Raw genomic sequence first — 26,743 nt, forward strand, 5'->3', positions numbered from 1 at the left:
TCCAAAACGATTTGAAATTTTTTTTTTCCGTCGAAAAATTTAGGCGCCAAATTAGATTTTCGGTAAGGAATTTTTTTCTCGAAAGCAGGTAGAATTTCGAGGGTATGTCTAATGACGAAAAATGATTGTAATTGACCCCCGCAACCGAAAATAATTTTTCCAAAACGATTTGAAATTTTTTTTTTCCGTCGAAAAATTTCACTTTTCCGATTTTTTTTCTAGAAAATGGGTAGGATTTCGGGGGTATGTGTATTCACCAAAAATGATTACAATTGACCCCTGCAACCGAAAATAATTTTTCCAGGACGATTTGAAATTTTTGAATTTAATTGTTAATAACTTTTTAACGAAGCCTCCATCAACGATTAAAAATTAAATAATAATAATTGATCGTATTATCGAACTGAACTTTTAAATATAAATTGTGCATGTACGAATAATACTGCCAATTTTCAAAACATATACAAGCACGTGAATACGAATCTAATTGACCAAACGTCTGTCGTGTCGCTATTAAAAATGACGTAAGTCGCGATACGAGTGTAGAAAAATCTTTCTTTATTCATATAAACCGAGCACACGCAACGCGTTACCTACACGTAACGCAACGTATCTCTGGAATTTTCCACGCATAACTCTTATCAGTTAATAAGAACACACCGGAAGATTTCTTTCGTTTAATACGTATTGTACACAGTTTTCAAGGATTTCTCGTTTAATTTACGTCAATTGCATCGCTACTTGCGCGTAGGTACGTTATCGAACTATTCTTCGATCGATGATTGCTCTTAGGTAGGAAGAAGTTTGCAGGGTGGGGCATTTAAAACAGGTCACCCGAATAACTCGCTTCCACTTTACAATAGGAAAAAAAAATTGTCGGACCAAAGTTGCTCAGTTTCGAGGGGCCCACGATCCGATCTCAATAATTTTTGTATTAGCGGAGGCGTAAACAAGATGTAAAAGTCGAACTTGTCTTCTTCACTGAAACGATATAATCTATCTACGTTTATACCTATACGTTTAGAATTCTAAAGACAGCCCAAAACGTAGGATTGAAATTTTTGTACGAATAAATACAAGGTTAAATTAAGCTTGTTTATACCATTTTGTACATTACTCATTTGTTACATAGGACAAGTAATACATACAATACATTATATAAGGGAAATCAATCTTTTCGGCTATACCTTTTCCTCGTAAAATCTTTCACGATCTTCGACGAAGATGAATTTATAAATTTTAACACGTTGCCAACCGATTAGGAAGATCTTGGAAAGATTGCAAGAGTTGTTGGGGTTTATGTTAAGCCATATTATTGCATGCAGTAATATGCATACAGAAAAGTGTGCGGTTGACAAAGCGTTAAGACGGTTAAAAAGTCCATGGTATAAAAAAGAGCTAGGAGGAAGCTATTTTCAAACGGTCTTTATTCTCTTCTCTATTGTATGCACGGTTATTTATTTCGATGCGATGACCATGAACGAACAATTACGAAATTCGATTCGAATTAAGTGCGATTATTCACGTTGCGAATCACCGTCAGATTTCCTTGTTCCTTATCAATTTCCTACCTACAAAAACAGTTTGCGATCGTGTGTGCATGTAAACGCCCGATGGCGGGGAACGAGGAACAATGCACATGCGCGTACGAATGCATATAAAGAGGTAATTTTTCTTCCTTACCGAGCCAATTGAGTTTCACCTGTCGCGTAATAAGGTAGAGAGAGAAAAGCAACGAAACTTGCAACATCGTCGTCCGTCCAGTCGATAAGAGGACAATTTATTTGCACAGGAGCGTCGTTACTGACCCGTGTAAGATTCTCGTAGATTTCGTTTTCATTGCCGTTCGACCGTTTTCCAAGCAGCAATGTTTTCAATTCCGACCGTGACGCGGTCAATCGACGAACGTCAATTTCGTCGCATCGTAAGCTACATAATTCGACATCGTACCTAACCAAATCAATTGAAAGAAATTGGTACTTCGACCATGCTTGGCGATGCAGTTAACCAACCGCGACACACTTACCTGTAGCTAATATCTCGAAAAAATTCGTTCATAACCGGTTCAAAATGATCGGACTTAAAGTAGATCGCATGCAATTTCGACTTGGAACCCTGCTTTAGTTTATTATAGGCGACCCGTGCCAGGTGCACCATAATAATCGATTCGTCGCTGCCATCCAGATATATCCAGACTTCGTCGGGATTCTGATAATAATTTCTGAAAGTGCAAACAGAAAAAGGAAGAGAGGAAACTTCGACGGAATCTCAAACATACAGTTACTCACGAAAATATTCGAAAGTTTGCGTCTCGAAATTTGCTAACAAATTAAATACACGCTACCGATTACTGGTTTTAAAGTAACACTGCAACATTAGCTCGATTGCATGCTCGAATCGACGTTCTACCTAGCACTTATATTTTTTTCTTTCTAACCTATAAAGAAGATCGTAATCACGAAAACTTTGTTTGAATCTTTTCAAAAGTAAGATTTCAGTCTCTATTGATAAACAAAAATTAAATTTTTAGTTCTGAAAAGTTTCTAGTTCGAGTCTGGCGAGAGGCAAATATTACGTTTAAAGTTCTGTCCGTCCTGAATTTTTTTCTCGAAAATGCACAGGATTTCGGGGATATGTCTATCCACCAAAAATGATTGTAACTGACCCCCAAAGCTAACAATATTTTTTTCAGAACGATTTGAAATATTTTAATTTCGTCGAAACATTTCACACATTTTCGAATTTTTTTCTAGAAAGTGGGTAGGATTTCGGGGGTATGTCTATTCATCAAAAATGATTATAATTAACCCCTACAATCAAAAATAATTTTTTTAGAACGATTTGAAATATTTTTTTTTTCGATGAAAAATTGAGGCACTTAATTAGATTTTCAGTAATGAATTTTTTTCTCAGATATGCGTAAGATTTCGGGGGTATGTCTATTCACCAAAAATGATTGTAATTGGCCCCCGCAACTGAAAATAATTTTTCCAGAACGATTTGAAATTTTTTTTTTTCGTCGAAAAATTTAGGCAATTAGATTTTCGGTAAGGAATTTTTTTCTCGAAATTGAATAGGATTTCGAAGGTAGGTCTATTCACCAAAAATGATTGTAATTAACCCCCGCAATCGAAAATAATTTTTTTAGAACGATTCGAAATTTTTTAATTTAATTGTTAATAACTATTTAACGAAGCCTCCATCAAGAAATTGGTATTCTTGATTTTTGTCTTATTTCGGCTTCTAGAATCCCCCATTAAAATTGTTCCCAGGAGTGGTCGAACACCCTGTATTTATGGAAATACTATTTAGTTGAAATAACTATTTTCTTCGATTAAAATAATATTATGTTGTGTTTACGTTAATTGCCACGAGAGTGCATATTTCCATTATTTAATTTTATAAATTTTAAACTTTCTACCAATACCAGCCCGTAAATGTAACATGTAATTAATATCAGGTCTCTGTGGAGTATTTAATTAGTAAAGTGTACCATATAGTATCTACTTTATTACAATTCGAGCATCGTGCTTCGGGTTATTTCGATGAAAATAAACGTTTTCTAACAAGCCTAGTTTGTCACACTGTTTCAAAGATTTTATTGTACAAATACTTATTAAACTCTCGTCCTAACACTGCAAAGCAGAATGAGCATAGCGGAGGTAGTTTTTCTGCGCTTGAGCGAAACAGAGAAATAGAGGAAGGGGTCACAACTAGATCGCGAGTCGCCACTTCGTCACCCCTGACACAATTAATGTCAAGTAGCATAATCAAATACATAAAGTAATATAAAAATGGTTTGTCTTCAAATGCTTTTCTGGCCTCCATAAAAAGCACATTTATGTTAAATGCTCTACCGATTCTCTATGTTATAGGGTTTGTTTATAATTTCATCAACGCATCCTCGGGCCCCTTACCTTACTTCAGTTACATCGTTAGATCCAAAATTTGAATCTAAAGTATCTGTGTTAATCATTAACAATTTTAGACGCAAGCGTTCGAATACTATCGTGAGTAACTGCAGCTATTCGAGCAATTGATACTTTTTCCAGTTGAAGAGGCATTACACAAATTTCTCGAAGGAACTCTTGTAAATGGCTCGAGTTTGAGGCCGTTGAAGCAATTTCTCGTACTTCGCAAGGCAATCGGTGTGAGGCGCGCGATCGTAATTCACCAACACATCGGACGGGACACGTTCGCAAAACATTTTTTTCGCTATTTCGACATCTTTCTCGTTCTCGCTTTCTATAGTGACGCGAGCTTTGTAATATCTATAAAAGAGTGTTTCGAGTAATTCTGAAACTGATGAAAACAACGTGCAAACGCTAGGAAAAAGTTTTCGATTAAACACACAATACGAAACTATGATTCAAGCGATTTCGCTTTGTTGACATATCCTGATTAAAAATAGAGAAAAGTTTACATTATTTTTTTGATGCGTTCACTAGATATCTAGATGGAAGACTTTTTCTCAAGGGTTAAATAACACAGTTAAATAACTGGTTATTAACAAAGTTATTTAACCCTTTTTTATTTGAATTTATTACCTGCTTTGTTCTGGATACGAGCCGAACGAAACGTTCGGACATTCTCGCACGACTGCGGTTAAAATGTTTGCAAACGATTCCTCGCTTGCGTTCACGTAAACTTCAGTTGTCGTGAAGCCCCTGTATCCAGCAAAGAACTCCTAGAAAGATGAAACTGTTTCTCCAAAGTGCGTCAGATGGCTGAAAAGTGTTGCAAAATTTACCTTGCACAAAGCCTGAAAGTTTGACTCGAAAAACCTGGGCGATCCGGGAAATATGAAAACGTTTTCCATTACTATGCACGGATACGGGAACGCTTGCCCTGTTCTCTCGTTTATTCCAAACTTAAGTACGGATTTAGTCGGTACCTGGAAAAAGACGATAAATACGTTTCGACCATTAAACAATTACAGCAATGCCACCACTTACATACGCCATTTTATAACTAGGCGACGGAAAATTTTTGCAACCAAAACGATTCTTCACAATATCCATCAACGTCGGATGATAGTGCAACGTATCGTGAAAAGCCAATGCCGCAGCTGTAAATTACAATCGTATCGGAGACTATACTACCCTAAATACATATTCTTAAGGGGTTAGGTAACTCTAAAATTTTGAAAAATTCGATATTTTCTTTCTTGGCTTAAATAATAGTTTAAAGCCTTAAAATCATTATGCGGAAGGTCCCAGGGTCGGAACAATGTTTTTGCTGAAAATCCAGAGTCTCAAACAATGACGTATATCTGCTTATATCAAATTTTAAATGCATTTTCCTGGAAACTATGTTCTACAAAACGGTGTACAAAATTACTCCAGTTCTAATTAATCAATTGCTTTGAAAATTTACAGTTATCTTTACTATTATATTTATTAAGCATTGACAATCCGTTTTTAAAAAAATTGTCTAATAATTCTGCAAAATATTAGCATATTACCATAATCCTGCACACCAGTTAGGCATCAAAAAATGAAGTGGCTCGGGAACATGGCGCCGTGTAGGCTTAATTATAAATATTTTTTAAACATTGCCATGAGTTTTTTTCAATATTTGTTATACCTAAATACAGTGCAAAGTCTCAGGATAATTGACTGCTTACTTTTTCTTCATTGTAGCTGAAAAAATTGCCTTGTTTTCCATACCGCTAGAGTTACCTAACCCCTTAAACTGTAAATTACCTTCGTACGTGACATCGTCGTGAGTTGGTCCTATACCACCAGTTGTGAAAACATAGTTAAACTTCTGGGAAAAGTCTTTGATCTCCTTTGCAATATTTTCGATGTCGTCTCGTATAACTGAAATCTGTAGGAGTGTCATTTACCAAAATGCTAAGTGCACTGTAGTAGTAGCAATATATACAGAGTGATTCACCCAACGAAAATAGAATGGTTCCAAAGGGGCTACAAATAACGTAAATAGCTTCTCTATATATGAATGCATGACGGTCACACGAAGGTCATTGATGTTTTTTTAACACTAGGTTTACGGTATGTGACAAATTGATGCATTCAGATTCTAAACTTAACGTTATAGGACTCATAAATATTATTTGTTAGCAATTTATGTTGAATTGAATTGATGTAATGACATGGATGTATCCTCTAATTAAAAGAAAAACTGGATTTCCATGAGTGTCCGTAAACCTAGTGTTAAACAAATATCTGCGTGTCTTTTACTCCTGCCATAACAAAGAGTTTGTTACAGTTACGCGAATCACCCTGTATAATCGACGATTGAAATGCATATGAGAACTAACTTTCTGAACTTTGACTCCATACTTGTACAGTAAGCTGCACGCATAGGAAGAATTAGTGTCTTTCACTTGTGCCTTTACAATTTCGTCCCCAACCACTGTAAAGAATAAAATTGATTAGATCGAGAAAGAAGGCAGTAACGTTCTACGACTCGCTGAATATATTTGCGATGCGCTATAAAGTCATGCGAAATTGACAGGTGCTTATGCCAACGTTACCGATTATACCGGCGGTCGGGTGTTCCCCGCTGTTTTTATGTCGTACCAACATTGCATCCATGCCACTTGATCCATTGTATTTCGATAAAATACACGCCGCGCGTCGACATAAATGTGTCATAACGCTTTAACCTTATCATTAACGATGATCCAACAGTGTCGTTGAAGAATGCCAAGCAGCGCCGCTAAACCAAAACGCCCCCAAACCCAGCCAAATGATTTGCGCCTATATGTTTCAATATATATTCAAGGTAGCGTGAAAGGATATTTTTATCAATCGAATTACGTTGCTGTTACGTTATCTTCTATCGAATACGTACCGTGACAAAAATTTGCATAATAAATGCAACCTCAACGCGCGTGCCCTTTGACAATATTGCTTTCATCCATCGATTGGAATCCATTGCGTCCACGTTTTGGGAACAACCTCCTTCTTACTAACGTTCGGAACAAAACGAGAAACAAATAATAGAAACGTGGTAGGGCTAAAAAAGCTCTTGAATCGCGAGCAAATTCCCAGCTCAATTTGCGTTTAGATCCTTAAAGAGTTACTGTCCATTGTTTTTGATAACGAATTGCGTCACGATTAATTGCTTTTCAAATTATTTCTTAGTTCCAACTTCTAATCGAGATGGCTAGTGCAAAGCTACGAGAAACAGCTCTAAATTCACCGAAACTGCTTTACAAATTTTTGTTAAGGGAATGTGGAAGGTTACCGAAAGACGCGCAACAGTTTTATAAACATTCGATTAAGCAGGTATATTGCACAAAGTTTCCCAAAAAATTGTAGTTAAGGCATGGTCTAAACACGTGGTCGCGTCTAATAACAAAATATCGTGCGTAACATAACCTTTTCGATTGACTCTTTCGATACAATATGTTTATCATGGCTCGTGAAGGCATTCGAACGTTTTAACACTTTAACACGGTCACTGCAAAAGTAAAATTTTTACTTTAGACCGTTGTAAGGTACATAACCAAAAAATTTGTTCGATACTTATTTTTGTAACCTTGTTAAAATTCATAAATTCTATCCAAATTTATTTTTCTCATCGTCTTAACTTGAGAATTAATTTTTCTAGTATTAGAATGGTACGAATAATGATTTTTTGGAAAAAAAGTTTACTATTCGTTCACTTCAAACACAACACTATTTCTATCAAAACTGTTAAAAGATAAATTAAAAAATTTCAACTTGAAATTATTTTCAAAAATTTGTATGAAAATAGAATAAAAAATAAAAGAACAATTATTTTGATAATTAAGTATTTGACTTGGTTTGTATTTCAAGTCCTAGGATAGACCGTTATCATTGATAATTCAAAAGCATTCAAGTATTTTTTTTGCGTACTATAAGAGACTTATTGTTTGCAGAGCTACAAACAACACATAATTGAACCAGACAAGGAACGCATTCAGCAAATCATGGAAAAAGCAGTACAAGATGCAGATTGGATAATTAACAAGGTGTCTCAAACTTCTAACTTAATGTAGGCTTTTAGCGTATTACACGATTGCAATAAGTTACATTGTCATTTATGTTTTAGTATACCAAAGCTGAGGGGGCGAAAACCCGTAAGGAGAAATAAGAGGCTGAGAAGTTGATTTTACCATAGAGCATCTTTCAGTTTTGTTCCCTCATAGAGAAGCTTGAGCTGCGTTTTATTGAAAATGGAATTTAAGACGTTAATACGTCGCGAAACTGGTGCTAGCACGACAGAGTTCTGGAAGGCCATCGACATCTGGTGCCATAATCCTCAAGTTGTCAATCGCCGACTGTTGGCGTGCGTGGAAATACTAAATATAGAACTTGGCTATGATATTTTTGAAATTTTCCACCGTATCGATAACTTGGATTATACGTTATTAAATAAAAAACACAATGTAGACGATATCGATAAGAAAATGTTGTTAGACATGTTACGCATTTCGGACGAATCGTTCGTCACGTCGAGCAAAAGAATTTGCTTGTACGTGACGAAGCAATTGCCGCGCATACCGCACTTATTTTCGCCTGGCATTGAATTCTCGTTGTTGGATAGACAAGAGAATCGCGTGATAAACATTCACAAAACCTTTTACGCGGAGAAACGGTCTCTCGGGCCTGGAAAGGCGTACATGACGGAGCAGGAAGAAAACGGTTACACGACCGTGAGCGTGTACCAGCCGAGAAATGCCGAGGACGATCCTAGCATGGAATGGTTGGAGAAGAAGCTCTTTCCGTGCATGTTGAAATGGATGAAAAGCGAACCGAAGCCAAACTCGGTGCGTCTGTCTTCGTTGAGTCTGGTGTCGACCGAGAAATACGCGACGTTGTACTGTGAATTGAAAGAAAAGTACAGTTCGGAATTGATAAAAAATTGGCCCGAGAACACGGACCCGATGAAGTTCGTTTACGAAGACATCGCGATCGCTGCTTATCTGCTGTTGTTGTGGGAGAAGGAAAGACTGGAGAAGGGTACCGAGGATTTACAGTCGTTTCTAGATTTGGGATGTGGCAACGGTTTGCTCGTGTACATTTTGTTCAGCGAAGGTCACCGCGGTTTAGGAGTCGACCTGCGGCGAAGAAAAATTTGGGACTTGTATCCGCCCGAGATCCCACTGCAAGTACGTAATCGCTCGTTTTCGAGAACATTTGTCGCTTCGGGTTCGCGACACCGAAACGCGGCCAACGAAATTACAGTAATTTTAGTGGAAGTTAACCGTACAACACTGTATATCGAACCATTTTACGTAGGTTGACACGGTCATTCCATCGTCCGCGACCGTGTATCCAGGCGTTGACTGGATCATAGGAAACCATTCGGACGAACTGACGCCGTGGATTCCAGTGATCGCCGCCCGCAGTTCCGTCGACTGTCGTTTCTTTTTGTTGCCTTGTTGCTCGTACGAGCTCGACGGCGCTAAATACCAAAGATACTGCGCCTCGAAAAGCCAGTACGCGGAATATATCGATTACGTTAGAAGTATATGCGACGAGTGTGGCTTCGAGACGCACATCGATAAATTAAGAATTCCTTCGACGAAACGAATTTGCTTGATCGGGTGGGAAAGGAGGCGCGAAGACGCGGAGACGAGGGAGAATCGTATTCAGGAAATGATCAGTGCCAAGACCACGTTCACTCGACAAAAACACGCGACGAACGAGACGCTCGATACCGGTAGTTGGACCTGTAACTTCAAACCGAGAGACGTAGTGGAGAAGGTACGTAATTGTACGCAACTGGACAAAACGTTGATCGCGGATATCGTCAATATGGTAGCGAGTCAATTGCTTCACGAGGGTCGTACAATATCGGTGGAGGAAGCACCGAAAAGAACTTGGAACGCAGGTCGATGTCTCGACCTACGACAGATCGCCGAATCGATCCCGAGAGACATCATGATACGTTTACGAAAAGAATGTGGCGGTCTTCAAACTCTGTTGAAAAATCACAGACACATATTTCGGGTGGCGCAAGGGAAGGTCGAGTTTCGCATACCCGGAGGCGGCGGAGTTCTCGCCGAGAAGTCAAGAAAACAGGGAGTCTCTCCAGAAACGAAATTTAAGCCCTGTTGGTTTTATGCAAATCATCCACATGGTTGTCCAGCAACTGAAACAAAATGTAACTTTAAGCATTAGCGCTAAAACTGCCGACAATTTACGCGTATCTACTAAATGGGTCAAAATGACTGCAACTGCGTAATAAGAATAAGATATTCAACGATCGAGTAAACGTAACTGATAAGTTTTGATAATTCTTATCCAAGGAACAAGTTACTTTGACCCCCTTGGTAGATCCAGTATTAACGGCTCGATAAACGAACTAACCTTAAACGCATATTATATGATACAAATTTCTTTTTATTTTTATACAAACACTGGCAATCGAATGTATTCTGTACATCGAACACGGCGAATACTTTTGCTCGCGAAAACCACAAACTATCTAATGACTCGTCATTCGTCAGCGTGTATAGGAAGAACGTCAAAGTTTATTGTCTCTGTCGTTCGATCGACATTGTACCCTTCTCGTTTGTCCGTCGACGACAAAAATAAAGGGGAAATGATTTACTTCGACCGGATATTACTACAGGGTTTCCTAATAAGAGCAATAGAACTTTGAAAATTGTCATAGCCGTCATACTTGTTACAGAGTCGTGTGCAATTTGTATTCGACAGTGCTTTTCAATTCATTGTAGAGAAATAGACAGTTAACACTAGGTTTACGGTATGCGTTCAGATTCTAAACTTAACGTTATAGGACTCATAAATATTATTTGTTAGCAATTTACGTTGAATTGAATTGATGTAATGATATGGATGTATCCTCCAATTAAAAGAAAAAACTGCATTTTAATGCAACTGTCAACGTAGCGAATTATAATAAAAATATGCGCAACGAGTGTCCGTAAACCTAGTGTTAATCAACATGTTGAAATTATTAAAATGGTCACCGGATTATCTTTCGTGGTTTTAATTTTATTTCGATTCCAACTCCCGTTGCTCTCGTTGGAAAACCCGTTACTTGAGGAATTCAACGAACGATATGTCGTCCAAATTGAGACTTTTCGTCTCGGTGAAACTATCCTGAAGCGTCTTGGGTAGAAAGGTTTGACGCGTGCGTTTCAATTTTTTCGCGTCGACGGTGTCCAGCTGATGAACACGCTTCACGTGTGTTCGAAGGTTGCCTTTCTGCGTGAAAGAATATTCGCAATGCGGGCACGGATACGGCCGATCGCCCGTGTGGTGTTTCTCGTGCATCTGCAAGGTTGACTTCTGAGCGAACGATTTCGCGCACAACTCGCACTTGTACGGTCGTTCGCCCGTGTGAATTCGTTTATGCCTCTCGACCTGATACGGCTTGATGAACGTTTTCCCGCAAACGTCGCACTCTTTTTTGGACGCGTTCCCTTTCGCGGTTGGTTTTCCCGGCGTCGACGAGGGCTTCTCGAGAGTCGCGACTTTCGCGAACGGTTCCAACTGCGCGGAGGCTGCGACGGTTAACAGACAATTATTCGATTGGAGTTGATACGGCGATAACTGTGCTTTTAACATTTGCCCTATGTGAATGGTCTCCTTGGTCTCGTCGTTCCCGTTGCTGGACGCGAGGTTCAGAGTGGACACGCACGCGGGATCGGTGACCATCGTAGAACGATTGTGGGACATGGTGGGCGGGGATTGCGGCAATAACGATTCCTCGGTTTGAATGGTAACGAGACCGTTCGCCAAAAGGAAATTCAAGTTCGCTACCAATTGATTGCCCTCCGTTACGGATAGCACCGGATTACCATTCTGTATGGCAGTACCGTCGGTGTCGAAGGTAATTTGGTCGGCCAAGCAGCCGGTGGTTGCGTCCACGCTGATCGTCTCCAAGTGGGGGTAGTCGGCCGTGGCTGTTTGCGCCAGTTGTTCGTGTTCAAGTTGCTGCTCCTGTCCAAAACTGTTCATCTTCTCTTCGCCCGTGTTGTTGCACTTTGTGATGTCGGCCACGACCTCCGCTATGGCAGCCACTTTCATGTGCCTTTGCTTCCTCTTCGGACTGCCCTTGTGTTCTCGCGCGTGTTTCAACAAATGCACCTTCCTGTGACCCGAGGTTCGAAATCTCGAATCGCAGACAGGGCATTTGAATGGCTTCGAACCTTAAGAAACACAAGAATGGTGCAGTGAAGTACTACGTTCCGTGTATTCTTATTTTACACTCACCTGTGTGCAGTCGCATGTGAACTTTCAGGCTGCCCTTCGTCGCGAACAGACTGTTGCAAACGTGACAGCAAAAAGTCTTCTTCCCCGTGTGAACTTTCGTGTGCGAGTCCAAGGTGCACTTCACGGCGAAACTTTTGCTGCAATAGTCGCATTTGTACGGCCGTTCACCCGTGTGCGTTCGTACGTGCCGTATCAGATCGCTAGGTTTACGAAACGTTTTCGGACAGTACTTGCACTTGTTCGTATACTCCTTTCGAACCTTCTTCTCCATCAAAACGTTCTGAAATATTATTCTCGAAAATATACCAATGCTCGCGAAGCGGTGAGCGTACAACTTTTCCCTACTTATAAATCAACTATCAGAATCATCCTCAGAAGATTTTATACTTACTTTTAGTCTATCCATCACTTCCTTCTCCGCTACCGTATCCAGCAGAACTCTCTCGGACACGGTGGAATCTGGCTCTATCACAATATCGTTCAACAACGAATCAGCGCCTACGACCGTTCTCATCTCCGATGGAACCGAATTTTCTGGAACGGCGGTGTTCATTTCCGACGAAATAGCGTTCCATGTCGAGGTCTCGTGAATCCTACTGTGCGATCGAAGCTGCGCTCTATTATTGAAGTATTTGTCACAGGACTGACACTTCCACGGTCTGTGAAACGACAATAAATTACAGAGTCGATTGCAATTGCTAATGGCCCAACGAGTCCTGCCTTTTAACACTATGACGTACGGTGGCTCCATGTTGTCATAGTGTTAATTCTCAACTCTGAATCGAATGCTTACTGTTTGTTGACGTGTGTCTTCGAATGCCTGTTCAGTCCACCGTTTGTGCAGAACCTTAACGAACACTCTGTACACTGGTATTCCTTTGTCCCACGATGGATCTTCAAGTGTTCCTGAGATCGAGAAATTTGCTGCATTTCGTGGCGGAGAAATTTACATGAATCGCGATGACGAGAAGGATTGTCTGTTATACCTTTAGCCCAGTTGCCGTAAATCCTTGCTGGCTACACATATGACACTGCAACAGAGATTCTCCTGGTGATACCTGGCTCTGATTGGTATCGATGGTTCCTGGGATCTCGGACGGCATCGGGTGCACTTTTAACGGAACCTTCGAATCGTGCGTCGTTCCTCGATACTCTTCTCTACGCAAATCATATCCGTACAATTGCTATTCATTCGCTCATCGTCTGCCTATATCGGACCGTAGGGAACCGCTTTCTACCTACATAATAATGTGACAAAACAACAGTAGAGAGGAGCGTAACGGAACAGCGAAGACTTACGTTAAGAGTATACGATCGATCGTGCACCGTTCCTGGCCAGTATCTCTGTCCGTCTCTTCCATTTCCAATTCGTTCACCGTACTTTCCTTGCCTGAAAGAGTTTGCTCCGAAATGAGCACTACCGTCTGCATACACCTACCCGATTGGTCGCTGTTCATATTCTCGTGCGACGTAACGGAAACAGAGAGCCGGTGTTCTTCCTTCGCGGTTCTAGGCAGGATGCTCGCCATACTCGTCGAATTACTCGCATTCAATCCGATACTATCCAGGCCAATTTCAGTGTCCGCCTGGAAGACAACATTTTTTTTTAAATATTCAAGTACTCGAGTAACGTTCCATGTGAATCTTATATTAATTAAAACCATCGCTAGACCTTTCTTAGGTTATCTCGCTTCAATTTATTATCTTACTTGCAACGTGATGTGATCCATCTCAAACGAGTCTAGCTGCGACGCGAACACATGATCCCCGGACGACTCCATATTGTTGCTGCTGTTGTTGTTGTTATTCTCGTAGATAACATTCAACACCGGTTGCTGGTGTTGTTCTTTCGAATTATCAAGATCGTTGTTAGCACCGCTTAAGTGTTTCGAATGATTACTGCCTAGACTGAGATTCATCCCCATGTTAAACAGCTGCTGATTCAACGTTTCCTCTATTTCTCGTATACTCTCCTGCAAGTAGAATGTGCAGGTTTTTGGCTAAGAAGCGATTCAGATTTCGTAGCTTAACACGTTGACTGCCATGCCGATTTTCCCTGTTTACAAATCGAAGTACTCGATAGATCGATTATAATAAAATATAAATATCAAGGTTCATTTATTCTAAGCGGCCATTAACGACCACCACAGACAGTCAACGTGTTAATTTATGTTTTTGTTCGGTACAATTGTGTACAGAGTGTTCCACTCATCATGACGATTCTAAATATTTCTCCTGCTTTTGGGGAAACGAAGAAGCGTTTCAGGAATATTTTGTATACTTCGAACGAACAAATATTATGAGTTCTTTTTTCCAGTTGATCGTGTTCAAGATTTGAAGCTCGTTTACTTTTTCTGACACATTCGGGACCAACGACTTAGTGTTAAAAAAATATCAATCTCAAAATCTCGGAAACGGTAAATTCGAGAAAAAACCGTTCAAAACAATCTTTCCAAGACGCTCTTTCGTATCGTGGAGGGCAGAGAAAATATTTAGAGTCGTCAGGATAAACAGGATACTTTCTACACATATGTACATATATATACCGGTGTGAGAGCTTGCTCTGTAGAATAAACGGGTAACGTAACGGAACCAGCTTCGTCGGCGTGTAACATCTGTGAATTTTCAAGATTCGTTACTGCCACTTCCGACATGTTCTCTGAAAAGGATTAGAATTCCAATACATCTTGAGAGAAAGTCCTTCGACATCAAAACAGTAAGTCTAAAGGATGGGACGTTTGATACGAGTCACCTCGATAACTTGCTTATCTTCAGAGATAGAAAAGATTATTGGAATCGAAAAATGCTTCATTTCGCAAAAGACATTGCGCGGTGACGCTTTTTTTAAATTCTAGATATGAAGGACAATTCCAGGATATTGTTCGTTTCATTTATCTCGTCATTTTTTAAAATGAAATAAATTAGTTATTCAGGTGATCTATCCTAAATGTCCCAGGCTGTGTAACGTAAAAATTTGGTACTTACGGTTGATGATTGTCGAAGTATCGCAGCTTGTTGGTAAAAGCGACCTCATTCTGTCCTTGTCCCCGGTTACGGGTTGAAATTGATCGGGGAAAGCTTGCGTGAAGTCTGTCCCGATATGTGGTTGAAAAGATATCTCCACTGGCCCGAGACGAGAAAGTGCAAGATTATCCGAGAACGTGGACGAAGGAGACGTGACGATTGTCGCGGTAGTTGTGGCTATAGCGACGGCAGTGGTATTGGTAGCTGTGAAATCGGACGGGGAACCAGACGGCCCGGAAGCTGTTCCTTGTTTCGAACTTTCTCTAGCGTTCACCTTGTCCGTATCTCGTTCTCCCATTCCGATCTTTTGTTCTTCCAATTGCTATAGGATCAGGAGGAAAGAAAACGATGGTTCAACGTCGATAAAGGTACAACTTTTCTTTCTACACCAGATACCGTACCCGTTGTGCCAACTCGTGCTTATGTATTTTCATATGCTTCCGGCAATTGACGTAAGTCTTGAACGTCTTGTGACAATACGGACACATGTACGGTCTTTTGTTACTGTGGGTAACTAAATGTCTCTTCATGCTACTTTGCGTTGAAAACTTCGCGTTGCAAATGGAACAACCGTACGGCCTCGAATCCTCGTGCGTGTGCAAATGAGACTTCAGGACGCTGTTCGACGTGAATCTCCTGAAACAATTAATAAACAACTTGTTAATCGATGGTACCTCAAAGTATACCGGTAAGTAAGATGTAAACTGAAAGTAGATATACCTGTCGCACTTGGTGCACGTGTACGGACGTTCTCCCGTGTGCCGACGATGGTGTTGCTTCAGGTGACTGATTTTTCTGAACGCAGCCTGACAAACCCAACATTTGTGCGGTCTGGCTGGATCGGTTGCTGCATCGAAAGCTCTTTTTTCCTTGGAAGGTACCCGCGCGACGCAGATTTTATTACCGGTGTCGCTGATCACCAATGGTTCCTCCAACACCACTTGGCGTACCAGACTCTCCGCCTCCGGCGATATTTTCGACTTGCTCTTCGTCTGGGGTTTCGGTTTGTTGCTAGACGAAACGTCTAGTACACTGACATTTTCATCGTTGCCAACAGTTTTCCCGAAATAATCCTTAGATTTCGCGTGCAATCTACAACGAGACACGTATACGTATGTATCGTCCGCGATGCGGTATCCAATTTTGAAGTAAAAACGTAACGAATATCCACCTGGTATGGGCAACTAAACTACCATGGCACGCAAACGTTTTATCGCAAGAGCTGCAAGCATATCTTTTAGTACTCGTGTGGGTGCGTTCGTGCGCTATCATGGTAGACTTCAAAGCAAACGAACGATAACAGTGCGCACACTAAAAGAAACATATAAGCATCTTACTTCACAAACGACAACAACATTTTAATCGATGTTGTATCTCATTTTCTTTTTATTTTAAACTTATGTCCTTACCTTGAAAGGTTTTTCTTGCGTATGCACGCGCAAATGACGTATCAAATCCGACGGTTTCTTGAATTCTTTGTGGCAAAAGTTACACGCGTACCACCTCGCGTTTCCCACGCAACGTTGCTTTATCGTCAAATATTTTCTACGATAAACAGATTGAAAAACGCATAATCTAACGATGGTATACGATAGCCCTCCCTGCCCTCGTGGATTTGCTTCAAACGTTGCAGAATCCGGGGGCAAGGATTATTTTGTTGATCTCGAATAAGTTTCTTTAATCTCGCCAAGTTATTTACCTGGTGCCGCCGTCGGGTCCCCGGTCCAACAAGGTTACGAAATTAGTACGAGTCCCGAGCTTCTTCGTTTCCAATGTACCTTCGACAGATAAGCTTCATAAACGAAAGAGTACTAAATGAAAGTAAATTTGCCGTACCTTCGCAGAGGGTTTTGTTTTTACTGGGAAGACCGCTGTTTTTCAACGCCTGCTGCAAGATGTCCTTTTTCGTCGCGATTCCCGACAACATGCCCGCGTCTACGTTCGTTGGTTTTCTGATCTCGTTCACGCTCGATTCCAACGATGCCAGCTGCGTCATAACGTTGTCCACGGTCGCGCGTATGTCGGATTCCATGGCGTCGGCCGATTCGGCGTCGTCGACGGTGACGATCTCCTGAAAATCGCGTGCCCCGTCATGGATCCGCTCGGTCGCATTGTGTTGTCGCGGTCAAAGTAAATTCGTAATACGAAGCTTATTCGCAATTTACCTCGTTCACATCCATGTGCATGCGTTTCATGTGACCGTTTAAACTGCCAAGCTTTTTAAATACGCACGAACAATAATTGCATCCATATATAGGTTCTCCCTCTGGCACGTTGTGGACTCTCATTATATGAGCATTCAAATTACCTACGAGTAGATCGAAACAACATGCAGTTAACGCAACAAAACAAGTTTTTTTTTTGGGAAGAATGTCGACTTGTTTTTGCTCTGTTGTGTATTTATTAACGCGTCGACTGCCATGGTGGTCGCTGATGGCCGGTACTTTAAATTTACAACGCGTTGCAATATCGTTTACGATGGAAGGACCCATACTTATAAAATTGTTAGCAACGTTACTTGGAGTGGATCTTTGTCGTCTGAAGTCAAAATCAAAAACATCGAGTTTCTTTTTACTGTTTACAAAAGCAAAGTCTAATAATATCCGGTTTTCCGCATTACAACGCTATCTGTGTGACGTGTGTTTACGTATTTGCGCTTCCCTCCAAGGCGATTCAAACGTGCATGCATACGTCGTTGAAAATCAGTACGATGCGTTAGTAGAAATTAACATGTACCGTGAAAAAGTTACGAAATTACCTTTCTGACTGAATTTGGCGTTACAGAGCTCGCACGCGTGCGGTCGAATACCATTGTGTTGCCACGTGTGGATTTGCAGAGAGCTCTTCTGTGTAAATGCGCGACCGCATACCGTACACTGCAAGAATAAACACGAACCAATTAAAATGGCACTCGAATCGTGATTACAGAAGGATGAAGTGGATTTACCTTGAAAGGCTTTTCGCCCGTGTGAACCCTAATATGGCGCATCAATTGGCTTGGCTTCTGGAAGGACTTTAAGCATATCGTACATTTGTACATTGTCTTGTGTTTCGCTCCCCTCTTCGTCTGCTTTACTATTTTTGTCTGCAACTAAAAATCGAAATACGAGTCAGCATTTGTTACGAAGGAAACTGAGATCCACGACCAAAACATATTTTATTCGAATAATGTCCCCTTACCCTGTAATGTTCACGAATATGAAGCCTGTATAGAGCCGGCTGACCGAACTGTTTATTACACAGTTTGCACTTTCGTGCTTCTTCGGTTATCCATTTCTCTCCGTGAAGTTTTAAATGAGCATCCAATTGAGCCTACAATACGTGCAAAATATAAGTGTCGCTCAGGCCAGATATTTACGAAATTGTACATATTACTATTAATCACGTCGCATATTGAATCACACAAAAGCAATGCTTGCAATGTATCGATAAAGCACATAAGACAGTTAACGATATTGTAACTTACTTTGGTCGAGAAAGCATCTTCGCATTCTGTACAGAACAAATTTTCTTCTTTCTCGTGCAATAACATGTGAGACTTCAGGCTGGCCATTCTTGCGAATTTTCGACCACATTCGGGACACTTTGGCTCGCCCGTATTATGCGTTGCCATATGGAGCGTGAAATTGGTCTGTGAACATGACAAATGTCAAATAATGACGATTGTACTTAGTCGTTCTGACTTGATCTTGATCCGAAAGAGTTGACGAAAAGTCCGTAAAATTAGCATCGACGGAAAAGATGATCTAGTTACCGGTACATTGAACGACGCGGAACATTTTGGGCATCGATGTGGTTTCTCCTCCGCATGATTTTCCATGTGTCTTTTGTACAATGTTTGTTTGGTAAATTCTTGCTGGCATATATCGCATCTTAAACTCTCTTTACCCTAACAATTAAAAACTTTGTTTAAAAGAAAGCTTCCTTTAAATATCTAACATGCTCCAAAATGAGCGATTATACGAATGTGATACTTAATAAATAATTCAAACATCTAGTTACTTTGGAAGAAATCAAGGTGCTTTTTCTGGGTCTCCCAGGGCTATGTTTTTTTGTCACAATAGCCGATTGTGCCTCGTTTTGAATTTCACTATCCTTCTCGTTAAATAACAAATCGTTATCAATAGAATGACAGGCAAAGGAAGTTTCATGTTTTGCTTCAAAATTCGACCGCGATTTGTCTGGTTCAGGAATATCAGGATCAATTTCAAAATTCTGCTGCGACTGTTGGAACTCTGATCCATCTATGTCTTCCAAGCTGATATGAAATCCAGGCTGAAAAGTTGCATGCATATCGTTAGAGAAGCTTCCTTGCAAGATAGGGTAAAGTATAGCGAAGCAACAGATACGCACAGATTGCAGTATCAAATTTCCACTCAAATTTTTCACGTCCATCAACGAAGTGGCCATGCCACTTTGACCAATCAGCGTGACCGGAGTTGCAACGATTTCCAACATACCGTCTTTGTGCTCTAGAAAAACAAACAAATTTACTCGCGAATGGCTCAAAATCCGTTAACACAGCTTCCTTACCTGTCACTGCTAAAAGCGTTCGGCCATCTTCGGTAGCAACCAAATTTATTGGCACTGCCTCGACGTGAGAAGACTCTGTGATTATACCGTGCCGTGTCAACATCTTTTCTTCGAAGTATACGATCGACGGTGAAAAGAATTTCTTCACGTACGCTTGTACGAAGACGACAACGACGACGACGATGGTGCCTTTAAACACTACGTATATTCACGAACACCTTCCATCGTTCTAAATTCCTAAGAAACTTTCGGAACATTTCGGGTGTTTGAAACTGCCGTGAGAGATGCATAATTTCGTTCTTTGCCACGGATGAACTTAACCTATACTCCAATGCGCAAGAGGTTAATCACGGTAAAAGGCGTCGTTATCCAGTCTTGAGTCAAGACTCTTGACGGCCATACAGTGTTACCAGCCGGCAGACCGGTGCCCAAAGGAAACTGCCCCCACCACTTATGCACACTAACGTACAGCCATCTTGTATATGAGTTCTGGCGCTTCGTGTACCTTCGAGGATACGAGAAAGAGGGCAAATGCGAGTCTTTCCTTCTCGCTCTCGAAACAGCTGAAATCCGATTTGCGTCGATCGACGTATGATTTCGATTCTCGACTCCTCAGGCGTTTCTATTGTTCATGTGTTGCAAAGTCCCATTAAACGATAGGTCTATTCTGTGCCTCGTAAGTCGAAACATAAAAATACCTGAGCAGTCGAGACTCGAAATCGTATACAGTTCACGCAAGTCGGATTTCAGCTGTTCGCCGAAGCTGTCCGAAGAGTCGGAGCTCACGTACACGTGGCTGTGCATTAATGTGCGTAAGTGGAGGGGCAGTTTCCTCTGGACACTGGTCTGCCCTTTGGTAACACTGCGGCCATAGAAAATGGAGGGGGAAGAAACAGGGCAAGGAGATTTCCAAAGTGGGAACACAAAATACTCGGATAACTCGAAAATCTCTACGAGATTCTAGTATAAGAATTAGAGCAACCCGTGATTAATTACGAGCTGTTTGAATCCCAGCTTTGGAATGGTTCGTACCTTAAAACTCGTGGATCTATTTCTTTTATTACTGACTTACGAAAAATTACATTAAAATAAAAATAGGGCACGTTTTGTGCATCGATTCGTAGTTCTTAAAGAACAAAGACAATAACAAAAAGTAAACGTTTCTAAGGTTTAAATAAATTATAATCGATAGTTATCTGTTCGTTGTTCGTATTAAAGCGCCCCTAGCTAAACGCAACCCGATGCTCGCGTGTACGTAATAATCACAGTTCTGAATAGTTTTTTACATTTACTCGCTCTCTTCGCTATGCAACGCGTTATTACTCACTACCACGCGACTAAAAATAGAAACTTGAGACATATCTGGCGGTTCTAAATCGTCATCCGAGAGATAATACTCGTGCAGTTTTAGCGACGGTGTCTCGCCGGACATCAACATTCGCATAGACGTTGTTTTGTCCGTACACGAAGTACACTGCGTATTGTCATTGGTTTTAGAGCAGATCGAGTCGGGGTCGTCGCGGAGTTCTTCAACGAATGAAGATTTGTTGCTCAACGTCGACGGATGCTTCTCGAGTTTGTTAGACGCATCTTCGGTGGCGATCGAAGGAGCGAGTAAAGACGGGATCGAACTGAACGAATAAGACGACGCGTTTCGTTGGCTACGACCCAAGCTGAGAGGCACATTTTGAAAATCGAAGGTTCTGATTTGGTTCTGCTGAGACGCGGTTACAACAGTTTTGCTTTGCGCTTGGCGGGGCTCGGGTACATTTTGAAAGTCGAAAATTCTAGTTTGCGTTGGTTGAGGCCTGGTCGTGATATTTTGTAAATCGATGGTTCTGTTTTGCGTTTGGCGGGACACGGACATGACATTTTCAAAATCGACAGTTTTGGATAGGATATCTTGATACTCGAACGAACTACTTTGCGTTTCGTGGGTGACGATTGCAACGTTGGTCTGCGCTGCAATCGTCCAAGCGTCCGTAAGATTGTTATCCGCGCTGATTTCGGGTACGTTAGGTGTGCGTTGTTTAGTTCCTTCGAAACTTCTAGAACCTACTTCCACGGGCGTAGAAACGCTCGGAACTTCGTTTTCGCTCCTTTTCTTTGCGACTATTTCTTTGCTATTTGTTGTTCCGTCATCTGTTACGGTGTCCTTACCTCCATCTTGCATCTGAACTTTTGCAATGCGCTCGACAAACCTCGTCACTTGCGTTTGATCAAGTTTGTCGATTTCTAAGAGTTCGTACATTTCGCTCACAATCTTGTAACAAGCATGCTCCCAGGTAGACGTCTCGATCCTGACTCGGTCGACGGTCTGTGAAGGATCGATTATTTTTATTAAATAAGATCTATGATATAATTCGATATACGTAACGAAAATACTCTACGCCAGTTTTGTAATCACTGGGCACAATTATCAAAAATCGTTTCGAGTAGAAAAATCAATATCGTCGCGTATACCAATTGCTCGGAAGCATATTTCCGAGCTTTCTCCGTGACAGACTTCGGCAAACCGGACGATTCTGCTAGAACGATACCGTAATCATCGGTAGGCGCGACTCCGAGTTTCAACCGATGAGTGTACGTTAATCGGCAACAATTGTCCGTTTCCGTTGTTCCTCGCACGTTTATCGTTTCAAAGTAATGACTAGAACACAATACAAAGGACGACGAATGTTCGATCGTAATAAGTGGATGTAAACAAAGAATAGTAAATATTTGTATTGAATTGCGCGCGCGTACTTCGTCACGTTGTAGTACAAATCCGCTAGTTTCGTCAGAAATACAAAATGGGTTGCCGCGAATATAAATGCGTTCGTACTCAGAAGTCGTTCGCAAATGGCCCAAGCGATCGAGGCACCTTCCTCGATCGCAGTGCCTTTGCACAATTCGTCCAAAACGATCAACGACGTGGGTGTGACGGACCGCAGAATATATTGTGCTTCTTTCATCTGAAGAATCGAGAAACATTATTTCACGATGTGCCTCCTCGAAACATTTCAGAGGCATTCAAACAGTTAAACGGTATACGACTGACTTCGATGGCGAACGTGGAAGCGTTGCACTCGATGTCGTCGCGTAGAGCTATTTTGCAGAATATGAGATCCGTTATACGAAACACTGCCTTTCTGGCTGGCACGAAACAGCCAATCTGTGACATTATATGCAACAATACAATTTGTTTGAGGTAGGTTGATTTGCCGCTCATGTTGGGTCCGGAGATGACGTGAACGTTCAATGGCACCGATGCATGCTGCAACAGAAAGGTGTTCGGGTGACAGCTTGGAAGACATTATCATGTAATATGTAATCACCAGTTTCTTTGTGTAGTATTACATTTATTATTTAAAACAAATTAATATGTTTTCTATGAAGGCTTACAACGTTATTCGGTATAGGTCCATCGAGACCGAAAATCTCCAGCACCGGATGCCTCGAATCGAGTAATTCCAACTTTGGTCCAAACGTTGGCCTGGTATATGTCTGAATGGAACTTACTCGAGCGAGAGAAGTTATTAAATCCAGTTCAGCCACATCGGCGCACAATTGCAACAAACAACCGATGTATTGTCGAAGGTTTTGTAGCAAGTCGCAAAGAAGCCTGTTAGTAGTTTCGTCAATTATGATTAATTGAACGGTAGGGTGAATTTTAAGTTTATAATTGATCGTTACTTTGTTTAAAATTTGAAAGGAGAGGGGAAGGAGTTTCTCTAAGGCATCCTAGCAAACCCTGCTTCAGATGCTGGGATATTGGGAGTCGATCGAGGAGCGTATACTTAGAGGGTGTTCGGCCACCCACATTTCAAATCGTTTTGGAAAAATTATTTTCGGTTGCGGGGGTCAATTACAATTATTTTTGGTGAATAGACATACCCCCGAAATCCTACGCACTTTCGAGAAAAAAATTCCGCACCGAAAATCTAATGTGACGCCAGAAATATCATGCATATCTTTAAAACATCATAATTCCTGAATGGATCGAATGATTTTAATGATTGAAAATTCAAACAATGCGTGTTAATGGAGCTCTAGAGTCCCAGAATAATGGCGAACGAAGGGTGACTGAATACCCTGTGTCATATCAATGAAAGGTCAGTCGATCGTTTGCGAGAGAAACGGTCCCTCTGGCGGCAAGTGCCGGAGGCGACGGACCCCACATTGGGAACCGATACCTACACGTTGCTCATTAAGTGCAATTCTTCGGACGCGATCTTGCACTGTTGGCTCAACGTTGCGAGCGAGGTCGTGGTCATTGTGTAGACTCGTCTGTTTCTCCGCACCTGCGTCAGATTGCAACGAAAATTACATCGATCGCGACGAGAATAACACTTCTCGAGGATTGTATTTGAAAGCGATTACCTCTATAAACTCGTCCGGTGGATTGAAACGTTCCGTGTCCAAGTTTCGCGGCAGTATCGCTTGAACGTGATAACCCAGGGACGCGTTACACCCCAAGGATAGAGGTAAGTGGTACTTGGACGTTAGATTCTCCACCATGGCTATCAGAGATGGTACAAAGAGGAGGAATTATTTTGACAAACTAGCTCAGTTTATACACGCTATGCTAGTTTACCAACTTTTCATGTCGTCGATTAGCTCGCAGTACGTTTGACGAGCTATGTCTAGTAGATCGTTGATTCCCGCCTTGATGGCGAAGCAACGCTGCATGTTCGCTGATGTGTATCCTGATACGGATCTAGCGTCAGAATGTATCGTCTCGAGAATTCTTTCCTTCATTAGCTGGTAACGAGGATCGTTCAATTTCTAGAAAAATTCATGGCTACATATTCGCAGGTCTAAATATTTGGAAGAGGTAGCGACAAGTTTGAGCAAACCTTTCGAATTCTTTGAAGTAGATCGCTCTTTGCAGGCGCCAGAGTACTCTCCAGTTCCGGAATAACGTCCAACAAATTCTTCAAGAGCAACAGATAATTTAAATTTTGCTCCGCGCATTGCACGTTGTTTTCCTGCAGAATGGGCGTCGTCGATAATGCTAGTAGCCTATCCGCGCCGTAGAGTCGCCGTACTATTGGCTAAGAATAAAAAAAACGATACTAAACGCCTTATAGAAAATCCGTTGAATCGTAAAGGGTTTACGCATTGCAAAGTTTGAACCTGAAGCAGAGCCTGCATCGAACGGTTGGCCACCAGCTCGGCGATGCAAGATTGTCGCTCGAGAATAAGACGTTCTTCGCACGGAGGTTGGAGGATATTGGCGCGTAAGAGTTTTCTGCCCATCGGAGTCGAGCAATTATCCAAGATACCTAATAAACTGACGTTTCGTTGACCGCTCTGTGACTGGACCAACTCCAAGCTTCGCGCACTCTCCAAATCTAAAATATTTGATATTTTGTTACACAGATTATTTTTAAAACCGTTGAAGATAAGAAATAATTGTATTAGTACACAATTTTTAATGAATATATGGGGTTCTGTGGTAGAGAAATAGAAAAAGGAACTCATCAGCACCCTAGCAGACCCTGCTTTAAACGCCAGGATATTGGGTAGTCGGTTGAAGAACGTGTACATATACATATAGGAAGGGAAGGTCGGTCGAGCACTTGCGAGAGAACGATCCCTCTGGTGGCAAGTACGGGAGGTAATGCCCCCACAAATACTTAATTACATTTCACAATTGCATCAATGCCCCAAAATACATAATAGTAACACATTTTATACAATAGCGATGCAAGAACAAAAAACAAAGAATATGTAATAAGAATATGGTCAATCGATGCTGCAAATCCTCCTTCGTTTTTGGCTTACCTACAGTAGTGGCGTTCGGAGATCCCTGAAATTCGATTTTCATCGATTTCGGAGTGTAAACTATACGCTGCGCGTATTCGACGTATTTCAGTAAAGCTGCAGCCGCGGCTAACGCGTAATACCTAAAAATCATACTTCAAAATTAAAAAATAACATTTCACAATCTATATGACAATAAAAGATGTGTTTGGATATGTTTAAAATAGACGCATTTTCTTTTTCTTGCACGCGGAAAGTATTACTTTTGCTTAACGAACAATTCCACCGACGAGTACTCGGCTGCGCAAAGAGTTCTCACACGTTCCAAACCGACAGTGTCGTTGAAATGAACTCGAGATATTGGAGTTACTTGCAGCTCGGGAAACTTATCTTTGATCGAGGGATAAAGGACGCTCCTGCTCGTTGTACGTTCACACATCGTGTCTGGCATCAGAACCTACAACGTTTTAAATCCTAAATAGATACCTTACCGGGACACCCTGTGTAGAGACTAATCGGCTTGGGCTCGAATATATATCGATATCTGACAGCAGAGGCTTTCAAATTTTAAGTTTATGGGGTTCTCAGTGCCTAAACAGAGAAGTCTCCTTAATAAGAAAATTCCATCGCGTGTAGAAAATTTAAAATATTTCGTAGCGTCTACAGCGCCGTGGTGTGCAATTCAGGAACCTCTGCCCGACAGGATACGCAAAGAAGAAACGGTATCTGCTAGAGTTTACTTCGATGGGATCGAATAAGTATAATTTGCTCAATGCGTTCGTGTATATTTGGGAATCGCTGATTTGGCAAAGAATCAGATACGAGCAGCGGATATCCAATGCGGCCAATCCCACTTCGGCCCTCGCTTCGCCTCGACCGGTCGTTATTGCTGTACGATTAAATAGAAGCAATTAATTTCAATCTGTCGTGATCCTGATAATCGATCAATTATAAAAAATCGTCTGAAAACGTGGTACTCACCGAGAATAATACCACCAGATTCGGCCACGCTCGAGTTGCCATCCGTGGCGCTCTTCGTGCCAGATTTCCTTTGGAAACATTCAAACGTTGTTAATAGTGATAAAAAGTTTCTTAATATTCTTTCGACCCCAGGAACAGTCAACGCAGGGTCTATAATTGTGCAACACACTGTAGATATTGACGTTAAATGGGATACCCCATTGAACGTGCAATTCGATCGATTAATGAAATTAAGTTACCAGTTACCATCGATATTTCGAACGATTTCGTGT

At 41.2% G+C, this 26,743-nt stretch overlaps 5 protein-coding genes across 7 annotated transcripts; 2 read left to right on the forward strand and 3 right to left on the reverse strand.

Moving 5' to 3' along the window:
* Positions 1-472: 472 nt before the first annotated feature.
* LOC143348115 (FAD synthase) lies at positions 473-9,353 on the reverse strand. 3 transcript variants are annotated; one of them, XM_076777987.1, is made up of 12 exons: positions 9,225-9,353; positions 6,820-6,936; positions 6,500-6,725; positions 6,284-6,378; positions 5,706-5,829; positions 4,956-5,068; positions 4,751-4,894; positions 4,548-4,687; positions 4,068-4,271; positions 2,027-2,221; positions 1,684-1,950; positions 474-1,571 (listed from the first exon to the last, which is right to left on the reverse strand). In XM_076777987.1, the coding sequence occupies exons 3-12, from the start codon at positions 6,618-6,620 to the stop codon at positions 1,568-1,570; spliced, it is 1,407 nt and encodes a 468-aa protein (XP_076634102.1). In that variant the 5' UTR covers positions 6,621-6,725; positions 6,820-6,936; positions 9,225-9,353; the 3' UTR covers positions 474-1,567. The 3 variants fall into 3 exon arrangements, with proteins under 3 accessions (XP_076634104.1, XP_076634102.1, XP_076634103.1); XM_076777989.1 differs by lacking the exons at positions 4,068-4,271; positions 9,225-9,353 and having other exon boundaries at positions 473-1,571; positions 6,820-7,117; XM_076777988.1 differs by lacking the exons at positions 6,820-6,936; positions 9,225-9,353 and having other exon boundaries at positions 6,500-6,802.
* LOC143348117 (LYR motif-containing protein 9-like) lies at positions 6,671-8,174 on the forward strand. Its single transcript, XM_076777990.1, has 4 exons — positions 6,671-6,750; positions 7,113-7,256; positions 7,874-7,966; positions 8,047-8,174. The coding sequence occupies exons 1-4, from the start codon at positions 6,715-6,717 to the stop codon at positions 8,086-8,088; spliced, it is 315 nt and encodes a 104-aa protein (XP_076634105.1). The 5' UTR covers positions 6,671-6,714; the 3' UTR covers positions 8,089-8,174.
* LOC143348114 (putative tRNA (uracil-O(2)-)-methyltransferase) lies at positions 8,171-10,339 on the forward strand. Its single transcript, XM_076777986.1, has 2 exons — positions 8,171-9,106; positions 9,237-10,339. Exons 1-2 carry the CDS (start codon positions 8,171-8,173, stop codon positions 10,119-10,121), a joined length of 1,821 nt encoding a protein of 606 aa, XP_076634101.1. The 3' UTR covers positions 10,122-10,339.
* Positions 10,340-11,003: 664 nt separating this feature from the next.
* LOC143348112 (uncharacterized) lies at positions 11,004-20,356 on the reverse strand. The gene is made up of 24 exons (XM_076777984.1): positions 19,743-20,356; positions 19,563-19,681; positions 19,212-19,484; positions 18,964-19,098; positions 18,676-18,840; positions 18,390-18,521; positions 18,157-18,300; positions 17,968-18,085; positions 17,375-17,517; positions 17,046-17,280; positions 16,909-16,987; positions 16,619-16,754; positions 16,381-16,520; positions 15,930-16,301; positions 15,611-15,845; positions 15,171-15,531; positions 14,732-14,844; positions 13,895-14,158; positions 13,485-13,771; positions 13,172-13,343; positions 12,979-13,091; positions 12,577-12,844; positions 12,186-12,465; positions 11,004-12,121 (listed from the first exon to the last, which is right to left on the reverse strand). The coding sequence occupies exons 1-24, from the start codon at positions 19,843-19,845 to the stop codon at positions 11,004-11,006; spliced, it is 5,505 nt and encodes a 1,834-aa protein (XP_076634099.1). The 5' UTR covers positions 19,846-20,356.
* Positions 20,357-20,848: 492 nt separating this feature from the next.
* On the reverse strand, positions 20,849-26,672 carry LOC143348447 (mutS protein homolog 4). Its single transcript, XM_076778646.1, has 15 exons — positions 26,668-26,672; positions 26,472-26,539; positions 26,231-26,379; positions 25,754-25,947; positions 25,512-25,633; positions 24,861-25,078; positions 24,581-24,778; positions 24,323-24,509; positions 24,105-24,244; positions 23,922-24,025; positions 23,127-23,346; positions 22,783-22,998; positions 22,488-22,696; positions 22,206-22,392; positions 20,849-22,059 (listed from the first exon to the last, which is right to left on the reverse strand). The coding sequence occupies exons 1-15, from the start codon at positions 26,670-26,672 to the stop codon at positions 21,031-21,033; spliced, it is 3,246 nt and encodes a 1,081-aa protein (XP_076634761.1). The 3' UTR covers positions 20,849-21,030.
* Between the last annotated feature and the right edge of the window lie 71 nt (positions 26,673-26,743).

This window comes from Colletes latitarsis, chromosome 11, assembly GCF_051014445.1.
Source record: "Colletes latitarsis isolate SP2378_abdomen chromosome 11, iyColLati1, whole genome shotgun sequence".
Taxonomy (NCBI): domain Eukaryota; kingdom Metazoa; phylum Arthropoda; class Insecta; order Hymenoptera; family Colletidae; genus Colletes; species Colletes latitarsis.